The sequence below is a fragment of the Pezoporus wallicus genome, unplaced genomic scaffold, assembly GCF_028554395.1.
Source record: "Pezoporus wallicus isolate ANWC-B61680 ecotype Strahan unplaced genomic scaffold, APGP_CSIRO_Pwel_v1 contig_10335, whole genome shotgun sequence".
Lineage (NCBI taxonomy): Eukaryota > Metazoa > Chordata > Aves > Psittaciformes > Psittacidae > Pezoporus > Pezoporus wallicus.
The window spans coordinates 1-20,394 of NW_026635995.1; the positions used below are offsets into that span (position 1 = coordinate 1).

The 20,394-nt window shown below is 60.6% G+C and overlaps 5 protein-coding genes across 6 annotated transcripts; 4 read left to right on the plus strand and 1 right to left on the minus strand.

The window, feature by feature from the left end:
- Window positions 1-62: 62 nt before the first annotated feature.
- Window positions 63-5,343, plus strand: GNL3L (G protein nucleolar 3 like; the record flags this gene model as incomplete). The annotated part of the gene is made up of 13 exons (XM_057398849.1): window positions 63-164; window positions 246-362; window positions 471-542; window positions 1,760-1,895; window positions 1,988-2,091; window positions 2,203-2,347; window positions 2,777-2,864; window positions 2,979-3,156; window positions 3,772-3,914; window positions 4,035-4,165; window positions 4,250-4,368; window positions 4,449-4,623; window positions 5,232-5,343. Coding segments are annotated over 13 exons (1,563 nt in total), but the record flags the coding sequence as incomplete, so codon positions are not given.
- Window positions 5,344-6,122: 779 nt separating this feature from the next.
- On the plus strand, window positions 6,123-8,346 carry LOC130593592 (non-structural maintenance of chromosomes element 3 homolog). Its single transcript, XM_057398855.1, has 10 exons — window positions 6,123-6,253; window positions 6,738-6,839; window positions 6,930-6,993; window positions 7,074-7,153; window positions 7,255-7,349; window positions 7,423-7,502; window positions 7,608-7,650; window positions 7,728-7,790; window positions 8,027-8,141; window positions 8,229-8,346. Exons 1-10 carry the CDS (start codon window positions 6,212-6,214, stop codon window positions 8,289-8,291), a joined length of 747 nt encoding a protein of 248 aa, XP_057254838.1. The 5' UTR covers window positions 6,123-6,211; the 3' UTR covers window positions 8,292-8,346.
- A 12-nt stretch (window positions 8,347-8,358) lies between these two features.
- On the minus strand, window positions 8,359-12,873 carry PFKFB1 (6-phosphofructo-2-kinase/fructose-2,6-biphosphatase 1). Of its 2 annotated transcripts, none has more exons than XM_057398853.1 (14): window positions 12,727-12,873; window positions 12,211-12,336; window positions 12,021-12,117; window positions 11,859-11,925; window positions 11,680-11,754; window positions 11,252-11,308; window positions 11,040-11,161; window positions 10,747-10,954; window positions 9,367-9,513; window positions 9,173-9,277; window positions 8,942-9,071; window positions 8,803-8,865; window positions 8,619-8,683; window positions 8,359-8,476 (listed from the first exon to the last, which is right to left on the minus strand). In XM_057398853.1, the coding sequence occupies exons 1-14, from the start codon at window positions 12,752-12,754 to the stop codon at window positions 8,417-8,419; spliced, it is 1,350 nt and encodes a 449-aa protein (XP_057254836.1). In that variant the 5' UTR covers window positions 12,755-12,873; the 3' UTR covers window positions 8,359-8,416. The 2 variants fall into 2 exon arrangements, with proteins under 2 accessions (XP_057254836.1, XP_057254834.1); XM_057398851.1 differs by lacking the exon at window positions 12,727-12,873 and adding an exon at window positions 12,534-12,676.
- An 855-nt stretch (window positions 12,874-13,728) lies between these two features.
- Window positions 13,729-16,854, plus strand: HSD17B10 (hydroxysteroid 17-beta dehydrogenase 10). The gene is made up of 6 exons (XM_057398854.1): window positions 13,729-13,829; window positions 13,913-14,077; window positions 15,347-15,511; window positions 16,227-16,355; window positions 16,457-16,565; window positions 16,652-16,854. The coding sequence occupies exons 1-6, from the start codon at window positions 13,806-13,808 to the stop codon at window positions 16,840-16,842; spliced, it is 783 nt and encodes a 260-aa protein (XP_057254837.1). The 5' UTR covers window positions 13,729-13,805; the 3' UTR covers window positions 16,843-16,854.
- A 757-nt stretch (window positions 16,855-17,611) lies between these two features.
- LOC130593589 (N-alpha-acetyltransferase 10) lies at window positions 17,612-20,159 on the plus strand. The gene is made up of 6 exons (XM_057398850.1): window positions 17,612-17,753; window positions 18,766-18,864; window positions 18,955-19,013; window positions 19,137-19,182; window positions 19,887-20,002; window positions 20,103-20,159. The coding sequence occupies exons 1-6, from the start codon at window positions 17,733-17,735 to the stop codon at window positions 20,149-20,151; spliced, it is 390 nt and encodes a 129-aa protein (XP_057254833.1). The 5' UTR covers window positions 17,612-17,732; the 3' UTR covers window positions 20,152-20,159.
- Window positions 20,160-20,394: the final 235 nt, after the last annotated feature.

The window sequence follows — 20,394 nt, forward strand, 5'->3', positions numbered from 1 at the left end:
GGGGTGTTGGGGTGACACCATCTCGGTTCGGGGGTGTCACCCCCCCCCCTTCATTCCCATAGGGAAAAGGAGCCAAGGGAGGAGGGAGGAAGGACCCGGGGGTGCCGCAGCTGCGCCGCTTCGCTGCTCACGTCCAGCGGCAGAACGAGAGCAAGCGGGCACGGGTAAAAAACAATGGGGGGACGGGGGGAGGGTTTGGGGGTGCTCCCCCCCCCCCACAATGGTTCTGACCTCCCCCCCCGCAGGCAGCGGAGGCGCGGGAGCGGCGGGAGGCGGCGCGGGAGGCGGAGCGGAGCCGGCGGCGGAGCCTGGAGGGGCTGCGCTTGGAGGCGCTGCGGCGGCAGCGGGAGTTCGAGAGCAGGGTGCGGGGGGGGCAGCGGCATGGGTATGGGGGGGGGAACACTCGGGGGGTGACCCCCCCCCCCCATCCTCCCCCGTGTCCGGTAACGTGGGGGGGGGGGGGTGTGCAGGAGGTGCGGAGCGAGCAGAAGGATGTGGAGGAGGAGGCGTCGCTGCGGCAGCACGGGAGGGAGCTGCGGGAGGTGAGGGAAGGGGAGATGGGGTGGGAATAACGGGGATGGGATGGGGATGATGGGATCGGGGTGGGGGCAGTGGGAGTGGGGCGGGGATAACGGGGATGGGATGGGGATGATGGGAACGGGGTCGGGATAACGGGGTGGGGGCAGTGGGAGTGGGGCGGGGATAACGGGAATGGGATGGGGATGATGGGAACGGGGTCGGGATAACGGGGTGGGGACAGTGGGAGTGGGGCGGGGATAACGGGAATGGGATGGGGACATGGGAGTGCGATGGGGATAATGGGAATGGGATGAGGGTAATGGGATCGGGACAAGGGGATGCTGTCAGTGGGAGGGGGGTGGGGGTAACGGGGATGGGATGAGGATGATGGGAACGGGGTCGGGATAACAGGGTGGGGACAGTGGGAATGGGGCAGGAATAACAGGGTTGGGATGGGGATGATGGGATCGGGATAACGGGGTGGGGGCAGTGGGAGTGGGGTGGGGATAACGGGGATGGGATGGGGATGATGGGAATGGGGTCGGGATAACGGGGTGGGGTCAGTGGGACTGGGGCAGGGATAACGGGAATGGGATAGGGACATGGGAGTGCGATGGGGATAATGGGGATGGGGATAATGGGATGGGGGTAATGGGGATGGGGATAATGGGAATGGGATGGGGGTGATGGGGATAATGGGGATGGGATGAGCACATGGGAATGGGATGGGGATATGGGAGTAGGATGAGGATAAGGGGAGCAGATTGGCGACATGCAAGTGGGATGGAGACAAAGGGAATGGGATGGGGATAATGCGAATGGGGTGGGGATAACAGGAGTGGGATGGTGTCAGTGGGAGTGGGGTGGGGACACGGGAGTGGGATGGGGATAATGGAAACGGGACTGGGATGACAGGGATAACGGGAATGCGATGGAGTCACTGGGAATGGGTTGGGGATGATGGGAATGGGATGATGGGATGGGGAAAACGGGAATGGGATGGAGTCAGAATGGGTTGGGGATGATAGGATTGGGATAACGGGATGGGGTTAGTGGGAGTGGGGTGGGGATGATGGGAATGGGATGGAGATAAGGGGAATGGGATGGGGTTGATGGGAGTGGGATGTGGATGTAGAGCGGTGCCACTGGGGGGATGCAGGGACACGGGGTGCCACACAGGGACACACACAGAGGAGGTGGCACTGGGGGGGACATGACCCTACCCCCCCCCCCCCCTTAGGTGCTGGCAGCATCCGATGTGGTGCTGGAGGTGCTGGACGCCCGGGACCCCCAGGGCTGCCGCAGCCCCCGGCTCGAAGCCGCCGTCCGGAGCTCGGGGCCCCGGCAGCGCCTGGTGCTGGTGCTCAACAAGATCGGTGCGGGGCAGGGCTTGGGGGCACAGGGTGATGTTGGGGGGAGGGGGGGGTGATGGGGACCCCCCCACTCACTTTGTGTGTGTCCTTCCCAGACCTGGTGCCGCGGGACGTGGTGGCCGCGTGGCTGAAGCACCTCCGCGCCGAGCTCCCCACCGTGGCCTTCAAGGCGTGCACGCAGCAGCAGAGCCGTAACCTGGTGTGGGGCTGGAAGGGAAAAGGGGGGGGTTAAAGGGGTTAGGGGGGGCGTAGGGACAATGAAGACAATGGGGACCCCCCATTTATGACCCCCTCCTCCCCCTTTATGCAGAAGCAGAGCCGGGTACCGGTGGCGATGGCCCCCGAGGAGGTGCTGGCCGGGGGAGCGTGTGTGGGGGCCGAGTGTTTGCTCCGGGTCCTGGCCAACTACAGCCGGTGTGGGGAGGTGAAAACAAGCATCACCGTGGGGGTCGTGGGTGAGTGGGGGGGTGGGAGAGGGGATGGGGGCAATGGGAGTGGGATGGGGATAATGGGAGTGAGAGGGGGTCAGTGGGATGGGGACAATGGGAATGGGATGGGGTCAGTTGGGAGTGGGATGGGGACAATGGAAGTGGGATGGGGACAATGGGAATGGGATGGGGTCAGTTGGGAGTGGGATGGGGATAATGGGAATGTGATGGGGTCAATTGGATGTGGATTGTGGGAGTCGGATGGGGAAATTGGAGTGGGAGGGGGTGAGTGGGATGGGGTCAATGGGAGTGGGATGGGGATAATCGGATGGGGATAATGGGAGTGGGATGGGGATATGGGATTGGGATATAAAAGTGGGGTGGGCATAATGGGAGTGGTCTGCAGGGGGGGTGTTGTACTTGGGGGGCACCCCACTGATGGTCCCCCCGCTGCAGGGTACCCCAATGTGGGTAAGAGCAGTCTCATCAACAGCCTGAAGCGGAGCCGGGCTTGTGGGGTGGGAGCAACCCCGGGGGTCACGAGGTAAGCCCCGCCCCGTGGGAGGCGGAGCCTGCATTGACCACACACACACACACCCCCCCTGTAAAAGGAGGGGGCGTGGCTTGCGAGCGCCCCCCCCCCCGACCACGCCCCCAGGTGCTTGCAGGCCGTGCAGCTGGACCGGCACATCCAGCTCCTGGACTGCCCCGGTGTTGTCATGGAGACGGGGGCCCCCCCCGCCGCTGCCCCACTGCGGGGGGCTCTGGCCCCACAGCGCCTGCGGGACCCCCTGACCCCCGCCGCTGCCATCCTGCGCCGCTGCCCCCCCCAGCAGGTAATGGGGGGGGGGAGGCGGGGCTTGGGACTGTTGCCATAGTGATGATGGGTGTTGGGGATCTCCCTCTGGGGGCTAAGATCTGTCGCCATGGCAACTGGGGTTATCAGGGGGGCTTAGATGCGTTGCCATGGTGACTGGGGGTCTTGGGGGGTGACCATTTAGAGGCTCACAGTGGTTGTCATGACAGCTAAGGGTGTTGGGACCTGTTGCCATGGCAACTAGGGGTGTCTGGGAGCTCCCAAGCCTGTTGCCATGACAACTAGAGGTGTTGGAAGATGGGCCACCATGGCAACTAGGGCTGTTGTGGATTCAGACCTGTTGCTATAGCAACTAGAGGTGTTGGGGATGCCCCTTTTGAAGGCTCAGACCAGTCACCATGGTAACTGGGGATGCCTGGGGACCCTCTTGGGGGTTGCCATGGCAACTAGATATGGTGAGGAACCCCCGGGATGGCTCAACCCTGTTGCTATGGTGACACATCCCCCCCCATCCCCATGGCAACATGGAGGGTTGCCATTTCCATCCCATTTTGTCCCCAAAACCGAGGCTGGGGGTGACAAGAGCCCATGAGGGGGTGACAAGACCCCATCTGTGTGTCCCCCCCCCCAACAGCTGAGCGAACTCTATGGGGTCCCCCCCTGCGATGACCCCCGGCAGTTCCTGTCCCATCTGGCCCGGAGGCAGGGCCGGCTCCGGCCAGGGGGGCTCCCGGACCCCCATGCTGCTGCTGTGGCCCTGCTGCGAGACTGGACCAGGTTGGGGGGGGGCTCCCCACACCCTGACCCACATTTGGGGGATACAGGGGTGGAGGGCTCCCTATAGCCTGACCCATTTTGTCCCGCCCCCCCCCCCCCCCCCCCCCCCTTCCCATACAGTGGCAAGATCTCCTACTACACCCACCCCCCCCAAACCCAAGGGGTGCATTTGGAAGCCCAAATCCTGACAGCGCTGGGGCCGGCGCTGGACCTGGAAGCGCTGGAGAAGGGCGATGCCGAGGCGCTGGCGGGTGAGAACTGGAGCATCCCCCCCCTCCCTTTATCTTACCATGGGGTGACCCCCCCTTCCCAATGCTCATTTCCCCTCCCCATAGCGGTACCAGTGTCTGTGGCAGGCATTGGCCTGGCTCCATGTGTGCCTGAGGAGGAAGAGGAGATGAAGTCCAATGGGGATGAAGCAGCAGCCATGGAGGAGGATGTGGGTGACCTGGAGGTATGGAGGGAGTCTATGAGGTATAGGGGGGGGTTATAGGTGCATTATTGACACACACCCCCCCCCCCCATCAACCCCAGCTTGGGGCAGTGACAGTGGAGCTGAAGCCCCCCCGGCTGAAGATGGGGGGCAGTGGGGAGGGTCCTGTGCCCCGTGCCCCCCGCTTGGAGGAAGTGGCGGCTCTGGAGCCCTTGCTGCAGGGCCAGGGCCTGCGGGCAGCCAGCAAAAGGAGGAAAAAGCTGCAAAAAAGAGCAGGTCAGTGAAGAAAAAGCCCTTTTTCAACCCAAAAAACCTTCCATAACCCCCTAAATCCCCCCCTTTCCAACCCCTAAACCCTTCCTTAACCCCCACTCCCCATTTCCAACCCCCAAACCCTTTCATAACCCCCCCCAAATCCTCCTTTCCAACCCCAAAACCATTCCATAACCCCCTAAATCCTCCTTTCCAACCCCAAAACAATTCTTAAACCCCCAAAACTCTCCTTTCCAACCCAAAACCCCTTCCTTAACTGCCTAAATCCCCTTTTCCAACCCAAAAACCTTTCCTTAACCCCCTAAATTCTCTTTTCCAACCCAAAAACCTTTCCTTAACCCCCTAAATTCTCTTTTCCAACCCCAAAACCCTTCCTTAACCCCCTAAATTCTCTTTTCCAACCCCAAAAGCCTTCCTTAACCCCCTAAATACTCTTTTCCAACCCCAAAACCCTTCCTTAGCACCCTAAATCCCCCTTTCCAACCCCAAAACCCATCCTTAACCCCCCCAAATCCTCCTTTCTCACCAAAAAAAAACATTCCATAACCCCCTAAATCCCCCTTTCCAACCCAAATCCCCCTCAATTCCTCCTTTACCCCATTTATCCATAGAGAAGATCGCCACGAAGCTGTCGGAGACGCTGGAGGCCGCGATGCAGTTCTGAGGCCGAGGCTTTTCCAACGGGAACGGTGTTTTTTAAGCAAGAAATGGTTAAAAACAGCCCTTTTTGGTTTTTTTTTGCAGTAAAAGCACAGGCAGAAGATGGGCGGGTCTGAAAGGTGCCGTTTTGGGGGGGGTTAAGTGGGATTTGGGGCTGGTTTTAGGCAGCTGGCCCCATAGAGCAGAATGGGGAGGTAAAACCCTTCCATATGCCCTGTGTTGCCCCATTAACACCTTCAGAGCACCCCAAAAGCCACCTCGGAGCACACACTGGGGTCCCCGACACCCCCAAAGGGAAGAGGGTCCCCCCTCTCCATATCCCATTGCCAGCCTGGGGCAGCTCCCCTCAGCCACGGCCGCCATTTTGTGGCCTCTTCTCCTACCCAAGGGAAGCGCTTCAGAGGCTCCTTACGGGACGTGGGGCACCACAAGCGCTTTAAGTCGCCATTACTGAGGTGAAGGCAGGGGTTAAATGGGCAATTTTGGGTGTTTTCGGGGTGTTTTAATCCCGTTTTTAACGGCAGCGCCGTTTTATCTCCCTCAGGGACCGGGGGGGGGGGGGGGGGGGGGGGGGGGGTTAGGTCACCACAAGACCCTCGAGGCGGCCGCCCGGGCACATGCGAGGGGGCGGAGCGAGCGCTGCCGCTCGCCCAATCGCGATGCGAAGAAGGGGGAGTGGGCGGGAGGAAGGCGGAGTTTGAGCCAATAGGAGGCGGGGTGTGCGGGGTTCCGCCGCTGGCGCATGCGTAGAGGGTGGGGTCAGTGCGCGGGAGCGCGGGCTGAGGGGAGGCGGAGCGGCGGCCGCTCCGGTTCGGTTTAACGGGGCCTTCGGCTGTCGCTGTCGCGATGGAGCGGGACGCAGCTATAGGAACGGCCCCGGAGCGGTTTTAGCCCGCCCGGTGCTTGTTTTGCCCTCAGCGCTGTGAGAGGAATGTCCCAGAGGAAGCGCAGCAGAGGGTCGGGTCCCTCCCAGGTAAGAGGCGGCTCCTTTCCCCCGTCTTCCTTTCCCCCTTTATTCTCTTTCCCCTTCTCCCCTCTTTTTCGCTCGTTTCCCCTTTTATTCCCTTTCTCTTTTCCCCCCCTTTTTCCCTCTCTTTCCCCTTTATTTCCCACTTTTTCTCCCTTTACCCCCTTTCTCCCTCCTTTCCCCCTTTATTCCCTTTCTTTTTCCCCTTTCCTCCCTTTTCCCCCTCTCTTTCCCTTTTATTTCCCACCTTTTCTCCCTTTGCCCCCCTTTCTCCCCCCTTTATTGCCTTTCTCTTTCCCCTTTTATCCCCTTTCTCTTTCCCCCTTTATCCCCTTTCCCCCTTTATTCCCTTTCTCGTTTCCCCCCCCTTTCTCCCTCCTTTCCCCCTTTATTTCCTTTCCCCTTATTTTCCCCTTTTTCTCCCTTTCCCCCTTTATTCCCTTTCTCTTTCCCCTTTATTTGCCCCTTTCTCCCTCCTCTCTCCCCACAGGCAGACGATGGGGACGAGGATTTCAGCCTCAGCCCCATGCTGCCGCGCAGCCAAGTGCAGCGGAACCTGGAGAGGCACTCCCAGGACCAAGTGAACCAGAAGGTGGGTGCAGGCCACCCCAAGCAATGGTCTCCTGCCTCGGCCCCTCCATCATCACCCAGCTCTCAACCTTCCTCCCCCAAAACCCCATAGGTCAGTGAGCTGGTTCAGTTCCTACTTGTCAAAGACCAGAAGAAAATCCCTATTAAGAGAGCAGGTCAGTTTAGCCCCCACCCACCGCCCCCAGCTTAGGGGGAGCTCAGGCATCCAAGTGATTCCCTTCCCTTTTCCCTACAGATATCCTGAAGAAAGTCATCCGGGAATACAGAGACATCTACTCGGAGATTGTCAACCAGGCAGGCAGGACCCTGCAGCAGGTTGGGGGGGGGACACACAACACACACATGGAGCGGTTGAAGGGGCAGTTTGAGGGAGGGGGGGGGGCACCCTCTGTTAATGAACCTTTCTCCTCCTGCAGGTGTTTGGGCTGCAGTTGGTGGAGATGGACACCAGGCAGCACATCTACATCCTCACCAGCACCATACCCCGCACCGAGGGGGAGAACCTGCGCCGGTGAGGGGGGCACAGAGGACCCCATTGGGGTGTGTGTTCCCCTCTTTTCTTTGCTCATCCCTGTTTCCTGTAGGGACAACCAGACAGCAAAGCTGGCGCTCCTCATGGTCATCCTCAGCTTCATCTTCATGAAGGGTAACTCGGTCAAAGATGGTGAGCATGCCCCCCCCCAATACCCCAGTTCCCCTTTGTGCCCCCCATTGATCTTCCCCCTTCCCGTTCCCCTTTGTGACCCCCATTGACCCCCTCCTTTTCCAGGTGCAGTGTGGGAATTTCTCCGCAGGCTCCGCATACAGCCAGGGTAGGATATGGGGGGGACACACACATAATGGAGGGGGGACACACACAGGTCTCATTGACGCCCCCCCTCCCCCTCAGGGAGCGCCACGAGGTCTTTGGGGACGTCAAGAAGCTGGTGACAGAGGAGTTTGTGCGGCAGAAGTGAGTCTTGGGGTTCCCCCCCCTTTTTGGTCACACCCCCCCCCGGTGTGCTCAGAGCAGCCACAGCACCAGTCTTGGCTGGGCTGTTTATGCCACACCGCAGAGAAACCCCCCCCCTGCACCCCCCCCAGCCTGGTGACTTGAGGGTCTGTCACAGGGCCAGGGGGTGCTGGACAACCCCCACCCCACCCCCCAAACCATAGTGGGGGGGAATTCACCCCACCACCCCATTGCAGGTACCTGGAGATCACCCCCATCCCCTTGACGGACCCCCCCGAGTTCAAGTACCAGTGGGGGCCACGGGCAGCCAAGGAGACCTCCAAGATGGAGGTGCTGCGCTTTGTGGCAAAGGTGAGGCCATGGTTGGGGGGTCCCGGGTTTTGGGGAGGGGGTCCTGGGGCTCATTTTAACACCCCCCTCTTTATTTTCCCTCCCCAGATGCAAGGGAAGGATCCCACGTACTGGGTAAGCCAGTACAATGAGGCTAAGACCACCCGTTGACCTCCCAAAACATTGATGGACCCCCCCCACAATAAAGGTGGAGCTTGACAACCTCCATTCTCAGCTCTTCATTAAGGCCAGGTTTAATTTGGGGGTCCCCTCCTGTTTGGGAGGGGGGGAACCCCTCAATAATGCTCAGGAACCGTGACCAACGCTTCAGCAGGGGGGCGGCTGATGTCGACGTTCTATGGGGTGAAGGTGAAGGGTTGAGGGAGGACTCCCCAAAATGCAGTCCCCCCTAATGTGTGTGTGGGGCTGTTCTTAAATCTATGCCCTATTTTTGAGATGCTTCAATGGGTTTCTTTGGGGGGGATCCCCCCATTTTACCTGGGGCCGCTCCCGATGGGTGTTCACTGCTGCTACATTGAGGAAGATGGACTCCACTTCGCACCCTGTTTCCATGGGGAGGGAGAAGGAACCCAGATGGGGGGGTGTCCCCAGTTGAGGGGGGGGACACAGTCCCCATTTTGGGGTGACCCCCCCTCTTTAGGGTTGCCACCACCCCACTCACCATAAGCCACTGGGGTCAACTTGAGCACCGTGTGCAGGGGGCACTTGAGATAGGGCAGCTCATCTTGGGGATGGGGTGAAGGAGGTAAGAGAGGGGTGATGGATTTGGGGGTGTCCCCAATGTGTCCCCCCCATCTCACCCGCGCTCTTATCCAGGAAGTAGGCCAGCAGGCAGCGCATCACGGCTTGGTGGCAGATGACCAACACGTTCTCTTGCCTCTCCAGCTCCATGATGACCGGCTCCAAGCGCTGCACCAGGTCCTCGTACGACTGGAGGGGGGGGGGACAACGACCCCAAATTGAAGTAGGGGGACCCCAGATTGACCCCAACCCCCTGTGCACCCATTCAGGTGGGACAGGATGGGGGTTACCTCTCCTTTGGGGTAGCGATAGCGATACTTGTCCTGATCCCGTAATGCGAACTCCTGTGGGAAGCGCTCCTGGATCTCCTCGTAGGACATCTCCTCGCAGACCCCCTGCGGGAATGGGGATGCTGTGGGGTTGGAGAAGGAGGATTTTGGGGTGTTTCCCACACACACAAAAAAAGGGGGGGGAGGGCCCTCACCGCATCGATCTCATTGAGGGCTTTCCACTGCTCGTAGGGCACCCCCAGCGCCTCGGCCGTCTCGATGGTGCGTTTCATGTGGCTGGTCCACACCTTCAGCTCCCGGATGCTCTGGCTGCGGATGAACTCGGCCAGGGCCCGGGCGTACTGGGGAGAGGGGCGGGGCTAAGACTGGACACGCCCGTAGTGGGCGGAGTCAAAACTTTGGCCACGTCTCCCCTTCGTTTACATCCCGTTGATCAACAGGCATGGAGAGATCGAGTGTGGGCGTGGTCTGATGTAGCTCCTCCCCTTGTCCTTATGTGGCCTCGTTTAGCTCCACCCCATGCCTGTAGCCACGCCCCTTCTGCACCCTGTAACACCCTCCATGGCTGTGCCCCCCACCATGGGAACAGGGACCCTCCCCAGCCCTTCTCCCTTCCCCATCTCCTCCATGTGCCCAGGCCCCCCAGCCTTTTCCCCTTCCCCATCCCCTCCATGGTTGTGCCCTCCTCTTCCCTCCCCTTGTCCCCATCCCCTCCATGGCCATGCCCTCCTCTTCCCTCCTCTTGTCCCCATCCCCTCCATGGCCGTGCCCTCTCTTCCCTCCTCTTGTCTCCATCCCTTCCATGGCCATGCCCTCCTCTTCCCTCCTCTTGTCCCCATCCCCTCCATGGCCGTGCCCTCCTCTTCCCCTCCCCTTGTCCCCATCCCTTCCATGGTTGTGCCCCCTCTTCCCTCCCCTTGTCCCTCCATGGCCGTGCCCTCCTCTTCCCTCCTCTTGTCCCCATCCCCTCCATGGTTGTGCCCTCCTCTTCCCTTCTCTTGTCCCTCCATGGCCGTGCCCTCCTCTTCCCTCCCCTTGTCCCCATCCCCTCCATGGCCTTGCCCTCCTCTTCCCTCCTCTTGTCCCCATCCCCTCCATGGCCGTGCCCTCTCTTCCCTCCTCTTGTCTCCATCCCTTCCATGGCCATGCCCTCCTCTTCCCTCCTCTTGTCCCCATCCCCTCCATGGCCGTGCCCTCCTCTTCCCTCCCCTTGTCCCCATCCCTTCCATGGTTGTGCCCCCCTCTTCCCTCCCCTTGTCCCTCCATGGCCGTGCCCTCCTCTTCCCTCCTCTTGTCCCCATCCCCTCCATGGTTGTGCCCTCCTCTTCCCTTCTCTTGTCCCTCCATGGCCGTGCCCTCCTCTTCCCTCCCCTTGTCCCCATCCCCTCCATGGCCGTGCCCTCCTCTTCCCTCCTCTTGTCCCCATCCCCTCCATGGCCGTGCCCTCCTCTTCCCTCCCCTTGTCCCTTCATGGCCGTGCCCTCCTCTTCCCTCCTCTTGTCCCCATCCCCTCCATACCCATACCCCCACTATGGACACAGGGACCCCCCCCACCACCACCTTCCCTTCCAGACCTGCTGCCCCCGTGGGGACAGCCCCGAGTCCCCCCCGATGCACCCCCTCAGGTTGAGCTGGCTCTCCCCATGGCGGCTGAGGTAGATGGTCCGCGGCGTGACGTGGATGTTCATCAGGTAATAGACGGTGCGGCTCTGGATGTGGCCCTGCACCCGGTTCGCCAGGTACCGCACCCCCACATCAAAGATCTTGATGTAGGACAAGGCGCTTTGGGACACACACACACATCCTGCATCAGTGTGGGGGGTCCCCACATATGGGGGGGCACATAGAGGGGTTGGGGGGGGGGTACCTGTCCAGCTGCTCATCCAGGGGTTCATAGGTGGCCTTATAGCACTCAATGCGCTTGAGGAAGTCGGCCACGACCTCGTCCTGGGCACAGCCTTTGTAGTCGGGGCTGCTCAGCTTCACTTGCTGAGGGTGGGGGGACACGAGGTTTATGGGGGGGCACACATCGTGTCCCCCCTCCCCTCTCTGGTCTTTATCACCCCCCCAGGCTCTCACCTTGATGTTCTCCTCAATGATGTTAGGGTCGTCGCAAATGGACTCGACAAATAGAACCTGGGGGGGGGTCATCGATGTCACCCCCCACACCCCATGCTATGAGCACCCCCAAAATGGTGCTATATAGCACCCCAGTGCTGTGAGCACCCCAAAACACTGCCAGCCCCCCCCCATGCTCGGAACACCCCCAAAACAGTGCCAGGGCCCCCCAGGGTGCTATGGACACCCCCAAAGTAGTGCTGTGGGGCCCCCCCATGCTGTGAACACCCCCAAAGCAGTGCCATGAGCCTCCCCATGCTGTGAACACCCTCAAAGCAGTGTCACCATGTCCCCCCAATGTGCTGTAGATCCTCCCCAAGCAGCAATTTTGCCCCCCCCCATTCTATACCCCCCCCAAATACTTTAGCCCCCCCCCCCCCCCCCCATACCTTGTACCCATTCTCCTTTGCAAACTGCAGGATCAGGGCCCGGCGTTCCCGTGTTGTATTGGTGGCATCAAACACCTGAAGGGTTTGGGGGGGGGCAATTTGAACTCCCCCCCATAACATAGGGGTGTATTTTACCCCCTGGGGGGGGTCGTTTGTGTAAAGGTTGGGGGTGTCCTTACTGCTACTTGCCCATCTTCAGAGCTCAGATAAGTGTGGACGTCCTTAAGGGCAGCCAATGCACAGTGCCTGGGGGAGGGGGTGTGTGTATTATTAATAAGGGGCTATTAATGTGCCCCCCCCTTAATTATACACCCCCCCCTTTAACTCCCCCCCTCTTTAACCTCCGTATCTTCATGGCTTCTTGGTTATCATGGCGGAAGAACTCATAACTCTTATAGCTCTGCACCGCTTCCCTCCGGTACTGCCCCACATTAAACACTGCAATGAGGTGAGTAAAGGGGTTAAGGGGGCCCCCTCAAACTCTTCCTGTGCCGCCCCCCCCCATTTTACACCCCAAAACCCTCTACTTACCCCGTGTTGGTGTCCCGATCCAGTTCAGATACCGGGTGAGCTTACGGGATATATAGGTCTTGCCACGGGCTGGCAACCCCACCATGATCACCATAGTGGGGCAGTTGGTAAACTGGGGTACAGAAGCTATAAAAGGGGGGGGGGCTCTATTAGTATTTAACCCCCCCTTTAATGCTTTTGCACCCCCAAATCCAATCTGGAGCAGCTCAACATGCCCTGAGGGGGGCAAATCCCCCCCACACCCCACCCCAACGCACCCATAGGGGGATTTGCCCCCCCTCAGGATATTCCCCCCCCCGCCATATTAAATCCCCTCCACTTACATCCCCGTCTCAAGCGATGGGACCGAAGGGGGACCCACACTTTCTGCAGTGGGGTCTGTGTGAGCTGCCCTGGTGCTGTCGCCATTCCTCTGCCCTCTGCCCCTAATGCAGGTCAATGTCCCCACGGTCACCCCCCCCCCCCCCCCCCCGGCACCAATTCACACACCCCCCTCCCCCCCTCCTCTTCTTATACCTGGGATTTGGGGTGATTTCTCCTCCATTTTTATTTAGGGGGGGCAGGCGGGTGCTGGTGGTGCCCCCCCGATAAAGGTCAGGGGTAATGCTATACCCTGGCTGCAAGCCGGGGTGGGAGGGAGAGGGGGGTAAAAAGAGGGGGGGGGGGGCACACACGCAATGGGGGTGCCCCATAGGATCCTGGGTCTGGTCCTTTAAGGGTCAGGAGCTGCTTGTGCTGGGGGTCATGGGGTTGTTTCCTTGGGGGTCTCAATCCTGCTCCCTTTGGGGGTCCTGATCCTGCCCCCTTTGTGGGTCCTGATTCCATTCCCCAAGGGACCAGATCCTGTTCCGTTTGGGGTCCTGATCCCATCACTTTGGCGGTCCTGATCCTGTCACCTTAAAGGTCCTGATCCCATCCCTTTGGGTGTCCCAATCCTGTCACCTTGAGGGTCCTGATTCCGTCACCTTGAGGGTCCTGATTCCATCACCTTGAGGGTCCTGAGCCTGTCCCCTTGGGGGTCCTGATCCCATCACCTTGGGGGTCTCAATCTTGTCCCTATGGAGGCTGTGATCCTGTCACCTCAATGGTCTCAATCCTGTCCCTTTAAGGGTCCTGATCCCATTCCTGGGAGTGCTGATCCCATAACTTTGGGTGTCACAATCCCATCCTCTTGGGGGTCCTGGTCCCATCCAGGCTATCCCAATCCCATCCCTCCTCATCCTGCCTTCATCCCTTTGGCATAGGTAATCACTATCCTATCCCTTTGAGAGTCCTGATCCCATTCCTGGGGGTGCTGATCCCATCACTTTGGGGGTCCTGGTCCCACCCCATCCAGGCTATCCCAATCCCGTCCCTCCTCATCCTGCCTTCATCCCTTTGGGATGGCTGATCCCCATCCTATCCCTTTGGGAATCCCGATCCTATCCCTTTGTGGGCCCCCATCCACCCCTTGGGACTCCCCACTCCTGCCCCCCCCCCCATTTCCTCCTCTTCCTCCTCCCCTTCCTCCCCCCCCCCCCCCCCCCTTTCCCCATCCCTATCCCCGCCCTCCTGGTGCCTCCCCCCGCTCCCATTGGCTGGGCCCGGGGCGGGCAATGGCGGCGATCCGCAGCGTGAAGGTACCAAGGTCCGGGGTTGGGGGGGGGGGTCCCCATTAACCCCCATTAACCCCCCCCTTTGTGTCCCCCCCTCCCCATGGCAGGGGCTGGTGGCGCTGGTGACCGGCGGAGCCTCGGGGCTGGGCCGGGCCACGGCGGAGCGGTTCGTGGCGCAGGGGGCCCGGGTGCTGCTGCTCGACCTGGGCTCGTCCCCCGGGGCGCAGCTCGCCAAGGAGCTGGGGGAGCGCTGCGCGTTCGCGGCCGCAGATGTGAGTAAAGGGGGGGGGGGTCGTTCTATGGGGGGTGCTCTATGGGGAGGGTCAGTATGGGGGGGGAGGGTCAGATCACTATGGGGGGGTCGTTCTATGGGGGGTCACTGTATGGGGGGGCATTCTACTGGGGGGTGCTTTATGGGGAGAGTCACTATGTGGGGGGTTGTTCTATGGGGGGGTCACTCTAGGGGGGGGCATTCTATTGGGGGGCGCTCTATGGGGAGGGTCACTATCGGGGGGTCGTTCTATGGGGGGGTCACTGTATGGGGGGGCATTCTACTGGGGGGTGCTTTATGGGGAGAGTCACTATGTGGGGGGTCGTTCTATGGGGGGTCACTCTGGGGGGGGTCGTTCTATTGGGGGGTCACTGTATGGGGGGGCATTCTACTGGGGGGTGCTCTATGGGGAGAGTCACTATGGGGGGGTGCTCTATGGGGGGTTGTTCAAGGGGGTTGCTCTGTGGAGGATCACTCTATGGGGGTTGCTCTATGGGGAGGGTCACTATGGGGGGGTTGCTCTGTGGGCAGGTGCTGTATGCGGAGGGTCATTCTATAGGGGGGTCATTCTACTGAGGGGTTGCTCAATGGGGTAGTTGCTCTATGGGAGGTCACTATGGGGTGGTCACTCTATTGGGGGGATCACTCTGTGGGGGGTCACTCTATAGGGTGGTTGTTCTATGGAGTGATTGCTCTATGGGGTGTTTGCTCTATGGGTGGGGGTCACTCTGTGGGGTGTTTGCTCTATGGGGGGTCACTCTGTGGGGGGGTCATTCCATGTGATTGCTCTATAGGGTGGTCGCTCTATAGGGGTTTTGTACTATGGGGGGGGCTGCTCTATGGAGTGATTGCTCTATGGGGTGATCAGTCTATGGGGGGGTCACTCTATGGGGTGATTTATGAGGTGGTCACTCTGTGGGGGGTTGCTCTATGGAGTGATTGCTCTGCGGGGGTAGTCACTATTGGAGGCTCACTCCATGGGGTGGTTGCTCTATGGGGGCCATTCTATGAGGTGGGTGCTCTATGGGGGGTCACTATATAGGTGGTCGCTATGGGGTGGTGGCTCTATGGGGTGGTCGTTCACCCATTTAGACACATAGAGCAAGAAGCCTGGAGAGGGGTTTTGGGTGCGGGCTGTAGGGCCAGGCCGCCAGCGGGGCAGATGCCATGGGATCTAAGGACGCTCCCCCCATGAGGACACTGGGATGGGGTGAACCCTTCCAGAGCCCCCTTCCGCCCCACGCCATGGTCCCGGGGGTCCCCCGTGCAGGTGACGTCGGCCGAGGAGGTGGGAGCTGCCCTGAAGCTGGCCCAGAAGGAGTTTGGGCGCCTGGACGTGGTGGTGAACTGCGCCGGGGTGGGCATCGCCGTCAAGACCTACAACAGCAAGAAGGACAAGGTGCACGAGCTGGAGGACTTCCAGAGGGTCGTCAATGTGAGTGCGGCGGTGGTAAAGGGTGTCGGGGGTCAATGGGGTGGTTGTGGGGTGCTCCTGGTCAATGGGGTGGTTGTGGGGTGTCTCAAAGTGGTTGTGGGGTGGTCCTGGTCAGTGGGGTGGTTGTGGGGTGTCTCAAAGTGGTTGTGGGGTGCTCCTGGTCAATGGGGTGGTCCTGGTCAGTGGGGTGGTTGTGGGGTGTCTCAAAGTGGTTGTGGGGTGCTCCTGGTCAATGGGGTGGTCCTGGTCAGTGGGGTGGTTGTGGGGTGTCTCAAAGTGGTTGTGGGCAGTTCCAAGTCAATAAGGTGGTTGTGGGGTGGTCCTGGTCAGTGGGGTGTTTGTAGGGTGGTCAATAGGGTGGTTATAGTGTGTCCCAAAGTGGTTGTGGGGTGGTCCTGGTCAATGGGGTGACCCTGGTCAATGGGGTGGGGTGTCTCAAAGTGGTTGTGGGGTGTTCCAAGTTAATAAGGTGGTTGTGGGGTGATCCTGGTCAATGAAGTGGTTGTGGGGTGTCTCAAAGTGGTTGTGGGGTGTTCCAAGTCAAGGTGGTTGTGGGGTGGTCCTGGTCAACGGGGTGGTTGTGGGGTGCTCCTGGTCAGTGGGGTGGTTATGGGGTGTCCCCAGTCACCTGAATGCTCATGCCCATGGGATGGCCCTCCTGGGGGGTGCCAATGGCTTTTGGGGTGCCCACAGCCCCCCCAACCTCCTCCCCCAGGTGAACCTGGTGGGGACCTTCAACGTCATCCGCCTCAGCGCCCAGCTCATGAGCCACAACCAGCCCGACGCCGACGGCCACCGCGGGCTCGTGGTCAACACGGCCAGCGTGGCCGCCTTCGAGGGGCAGGTGAGCGCCGGCACCCATTGGGGGGGGGGGGGGGGAATGACACCCCAAAGTGCTCACCCATCCCCATGGGGGTGTGTGTGTTTGTGTTCCCCCCCCCCAAGGTGGGTCAAGCAGCTTATTCAGCCTCCAAGGGCGGCATCGTAGGCATGACGCTGCCCATCGCCCGCGACCTGGCGCCGCTCGGCATCCGGGTGGTCACCATCGCTCCAGGTAGGGATGTGAGGGATGCATAGGGTGGGTTGTGGGGGTGAGCCCCCCAATTCACCCCCTATTTCTCCCCCACCATTGTTCCTCAGGGCTCTTTTCCACCCCGTTACTGGCTGGTTTACCTGAACGGGTTCGGAATTTCCTGGGACAACAAGTGCCTTTCCCCTCCCGCCTGGGACACCCGTCGGAATACGCGCACCTCGTCCAGGCCTTGGCCGAGAACCCCATGATCAATGGGGAGGTGGTGAGGTTGGATGGAGCCCTCCGCATGCAGCCATGAGTTTTGAGGCTCCCCCCAAATGTGGGGCTGGGGGCGGGGGTGGTGGTGGTGGGGGGTATCCACATTGGGATGCTCCCCCGTAGTCCCAGTGATGGTTGGATGCTCCATGGGGACACTGCAGGATGGGAATCCCATTGGGATGTGGACTGGGGCACCACTGTAAGTGGGGACACCCCTCCATGAGTGGGATTACCCCATGGGTTTGGGGGGACACCCCCCCTAGATTTGGGACCCCCATGCTGTGATTTGGGGGGACCCCCCCCATGGATCTGGGACCCCCATGCTGTGATTTGGGGGGACATTCCCCCCCCATGGATCTGGGACCCCCATGCTGTGATTTGGGGGGACATTCCCCCCCCATGGATCTGGGACCCCCATGCTGTGATCTGGGGGGACATCTCCCCCCCATGGATCTGGGACCCCCATGCTGTGATTTATGGCCCCCCTCCCCTGAATAAGGACCAGGGGCACCCATGGCAGTGGGGGCACCCACAATGGGGCCCTGTCCGGGTGTGGGTCCCCCCCCCCCCAACCATGGAGTCCCGGCCCCGTTCCACGTTGTGCCCCCCCCCCCAATAAAGCGTGCTCTGAGCTGCCCTCTGCAGCTGTCAATCTGTTCCTCTCACTCATGATTGGGTGACGGGCGGGGTGTGGGCGGTGCGAAAGCATTAGTGATTGGTTGGCGTGCGGGTCACTCAACGCGAAGTCGCTTCTAATTGGCTGCGGGTGGAGGGGGCGGGATAAGCTTGACCCACACTCCCATCTGTGATTGGCTGTTGCTCTTGCCAGTACGCCTCCAGGTGGCGCTGATTGGCCGGGGTTGGTTCTTCCGCCGGAAGCGGCGCGGGAGGGAACAGGGAGGAGGCGGCGGAGCCGGAGCGGCCGCAACCATGAACATCCGGAACGCGAGGGTAGGGAACGGGAACGGGAACGGGAACGGGACAAGGAGAGGGACCGGGATCGGGATCTGGATCGGGAACGGGATCGGGACAAGGAGAGAGACCGGGAACGGGACAAGGAGAGGGACTGGGACCGGGAACGGGAACGGGATCGGGACAAGGAGAGGGACCGGGAACGGGACTGGGACAAGGAGAGGGAGAGGGATTGGGATGGGGACCGGGATCGAGATCGGGAACGGGACTGGGACAAGGAGAGGGATCGGGATCAGGACAAGGAGAGGGATTGGGATGGGGATCGGGATCGGGGTCGGGATCGGGATCGGGAACGGGACAAGGAGAGGGACCGGGATCGGGATCGGGAACGGGATCGGTACAAAGAGAGGGACCGGGATCAGGATCGGGAACGGGATCGGGACAAGGAGAGGGAACGGGATCGGGACCGGGACCGGGACTGGGACTGGGACAAGGAGAGGGACCGGGATCAGGACTGGGATCGGGATCGGGATTGGGACAAGGAGAGGGACCGTGACTGGGATCGGGACAAGGAGAGGGATCGGGATCGGGACCATGATCGGGACTGGGACTGGGACTGGGACTGGGATCGGGATCGGGATAAGGAGAGGGACCGGGATCGGGTTCGGGACCGGGACTGGGATCAGGACTGAGATGGGGACAGGGATCAGGACAGGGATAGGGGTCGGGATCGGGACCAGGATTGGGATCGGGATGGGGATCAGGATCGGGATCAGAACTGGGGGGGGAGGCTGAGGGGGATAACGGGGTCCTATGGAGGGGTTTAGGGGGGGAACCGGGATCCTATGGGGGTTCTGAGGGCCTCCATGGCAGCTCTGAGGGGCCCAGTCCCCTTCTTGAAGCCAAGCCCCAAGCGTGGCTCAGGGGCAGACCCTGGATATGGGGGGGGGATCCCACCCCGTCAATGGGAGCTGCAGCTCTGGGGGTGCTCCCCCCCCCTTCCCCTTCACCCCAATGCCCTGGGGCCGTTCTGAGCCCCCCCCCTCGGCAGCCCGAGGACCTGATGAACATGCAGCACTGCAACCTGCTCTGCCTGCCCGAGAACTACCAGATGAAGTATTACTTCTACCATGGGCTCTCCTGGCCTCAGGTACGGACCCCATTTCCCCCCTCCCCCCACATGAACCCCTTTTTGTCCCCCCCATCACCCCCTTTTTCTCCCCCCCCCCCCCCCCCATAGCTCTCCTACATCGCTGAGGATGAGAACGGCAAGATCGTGGGCTATGTCCTGGCTAAGATGTGAGTGTGGTTATGGGGGGGCTCTTCCCCCCCCCTTTCCCTTTGTTTTTAAATGGGGGGTGCTGATAGGTTTGGGGGTGCTGCTTTTGCCCCCCCCCCCAACCTCTCACCTATGTTTTGCAGGGAGGAGGACCCTGATGATGTCCCCCATGGACACATCACATCCCTGGTAGGTAATGGGGGAGATGGGGGGGGTTTGAGGGTGTTCCTTTAGGATCCATTTGAGCCCTTTGTTGGGGGGGTTCTTAATGGAATCAGAGCATCCTGGGTGCTCCTTGATGAGGTTTGGGGTCAGCGGAAGGGTTTTGGGGTGGAAATGAGGTTTTAGGGTGGAAATGGCGTTTTGGGGTGGAAATGAGCTTTTGGGTAGAAATGGGGTTTTGGGGGGGAAATGAGGTTTTGGGGGGCTCCTTTAAGGGTCCATTTGAGCCCTTTAGGGGGGGTTCTTAATGGAATCAGAGCATCCCGGGTGCTCCTGGATGAGGTTTGGGGTCAGCGGAAGGATTTTGGGGTGGAAATGGGGTTTTGGGGTGGAAATGAGGTTTTAGGGTGGAAATGGCGTTTTGGGGTGGAAATGGGGTTTTGGGGTGGAAATGAGGTTTTGGGGTCAAAATGAGGTTTTGGGTGGAAATGGGGTTTTGGGGTCAAAATGAGCTTTTGGGTGGAAATGGGGTTTTGGGGTGGAAGTGAGGTTTTGGGGTGGAAATGGGGTTTTGGGGTGGAAACGGGGTTTTAGGGGGCTCCTTGAAAGCTTTTAGATGGGGATTTAAGCCTTTTGGGGGGGGGATTTGGGTGCCTGGCTCCTTTTGGGGGTACCCTGGGTGTTGGGGTGTGTTCCCCCCCCCATTGCCTCTTCTCCCCCCTCCATCCCAGGCCGTGAAGCGCTCGCACCGGCGCCTGGGGCTGGCGCAGAAGCTGATGGACCAGGCCTCCCGCGCCATGATCGAGAACTTCAACGCCAAATACGTGTCCCTCCACGTGCGAAAGAGGTGAGGCCCCCCCCCGAACCCTCCCCCCCATCAGAAACCCATTGGGGGACCCCCCCCAAGTCAACACCCCCCCCCCCACACCCCCCTTGTTTGTTGGCAGCAACCGGGCGGCTCTGCACCTGTATTCCAACACCCTCAACTTCCAGTGAGGATGATGGGGGGGTTTGGGGGGGTTATGAAGGGGATGGGGGGGGTATTAAGGAGATGGGGTTTGGGGGGGCTGTAAAGGGGATGGGGATTTGGGGGGCTTAAGGAGATGAGGAGGGTTGAGGGGATTATGAAGAAGATGGGGGGTTATGAAGGAGATGGGGAGGGTTTGAGGGGGTTATGAAGGGGATGGGGGGCTATGGGGGATTATGAAGGAGAGGGGGGGATTTGTGGGGGTTATAAAG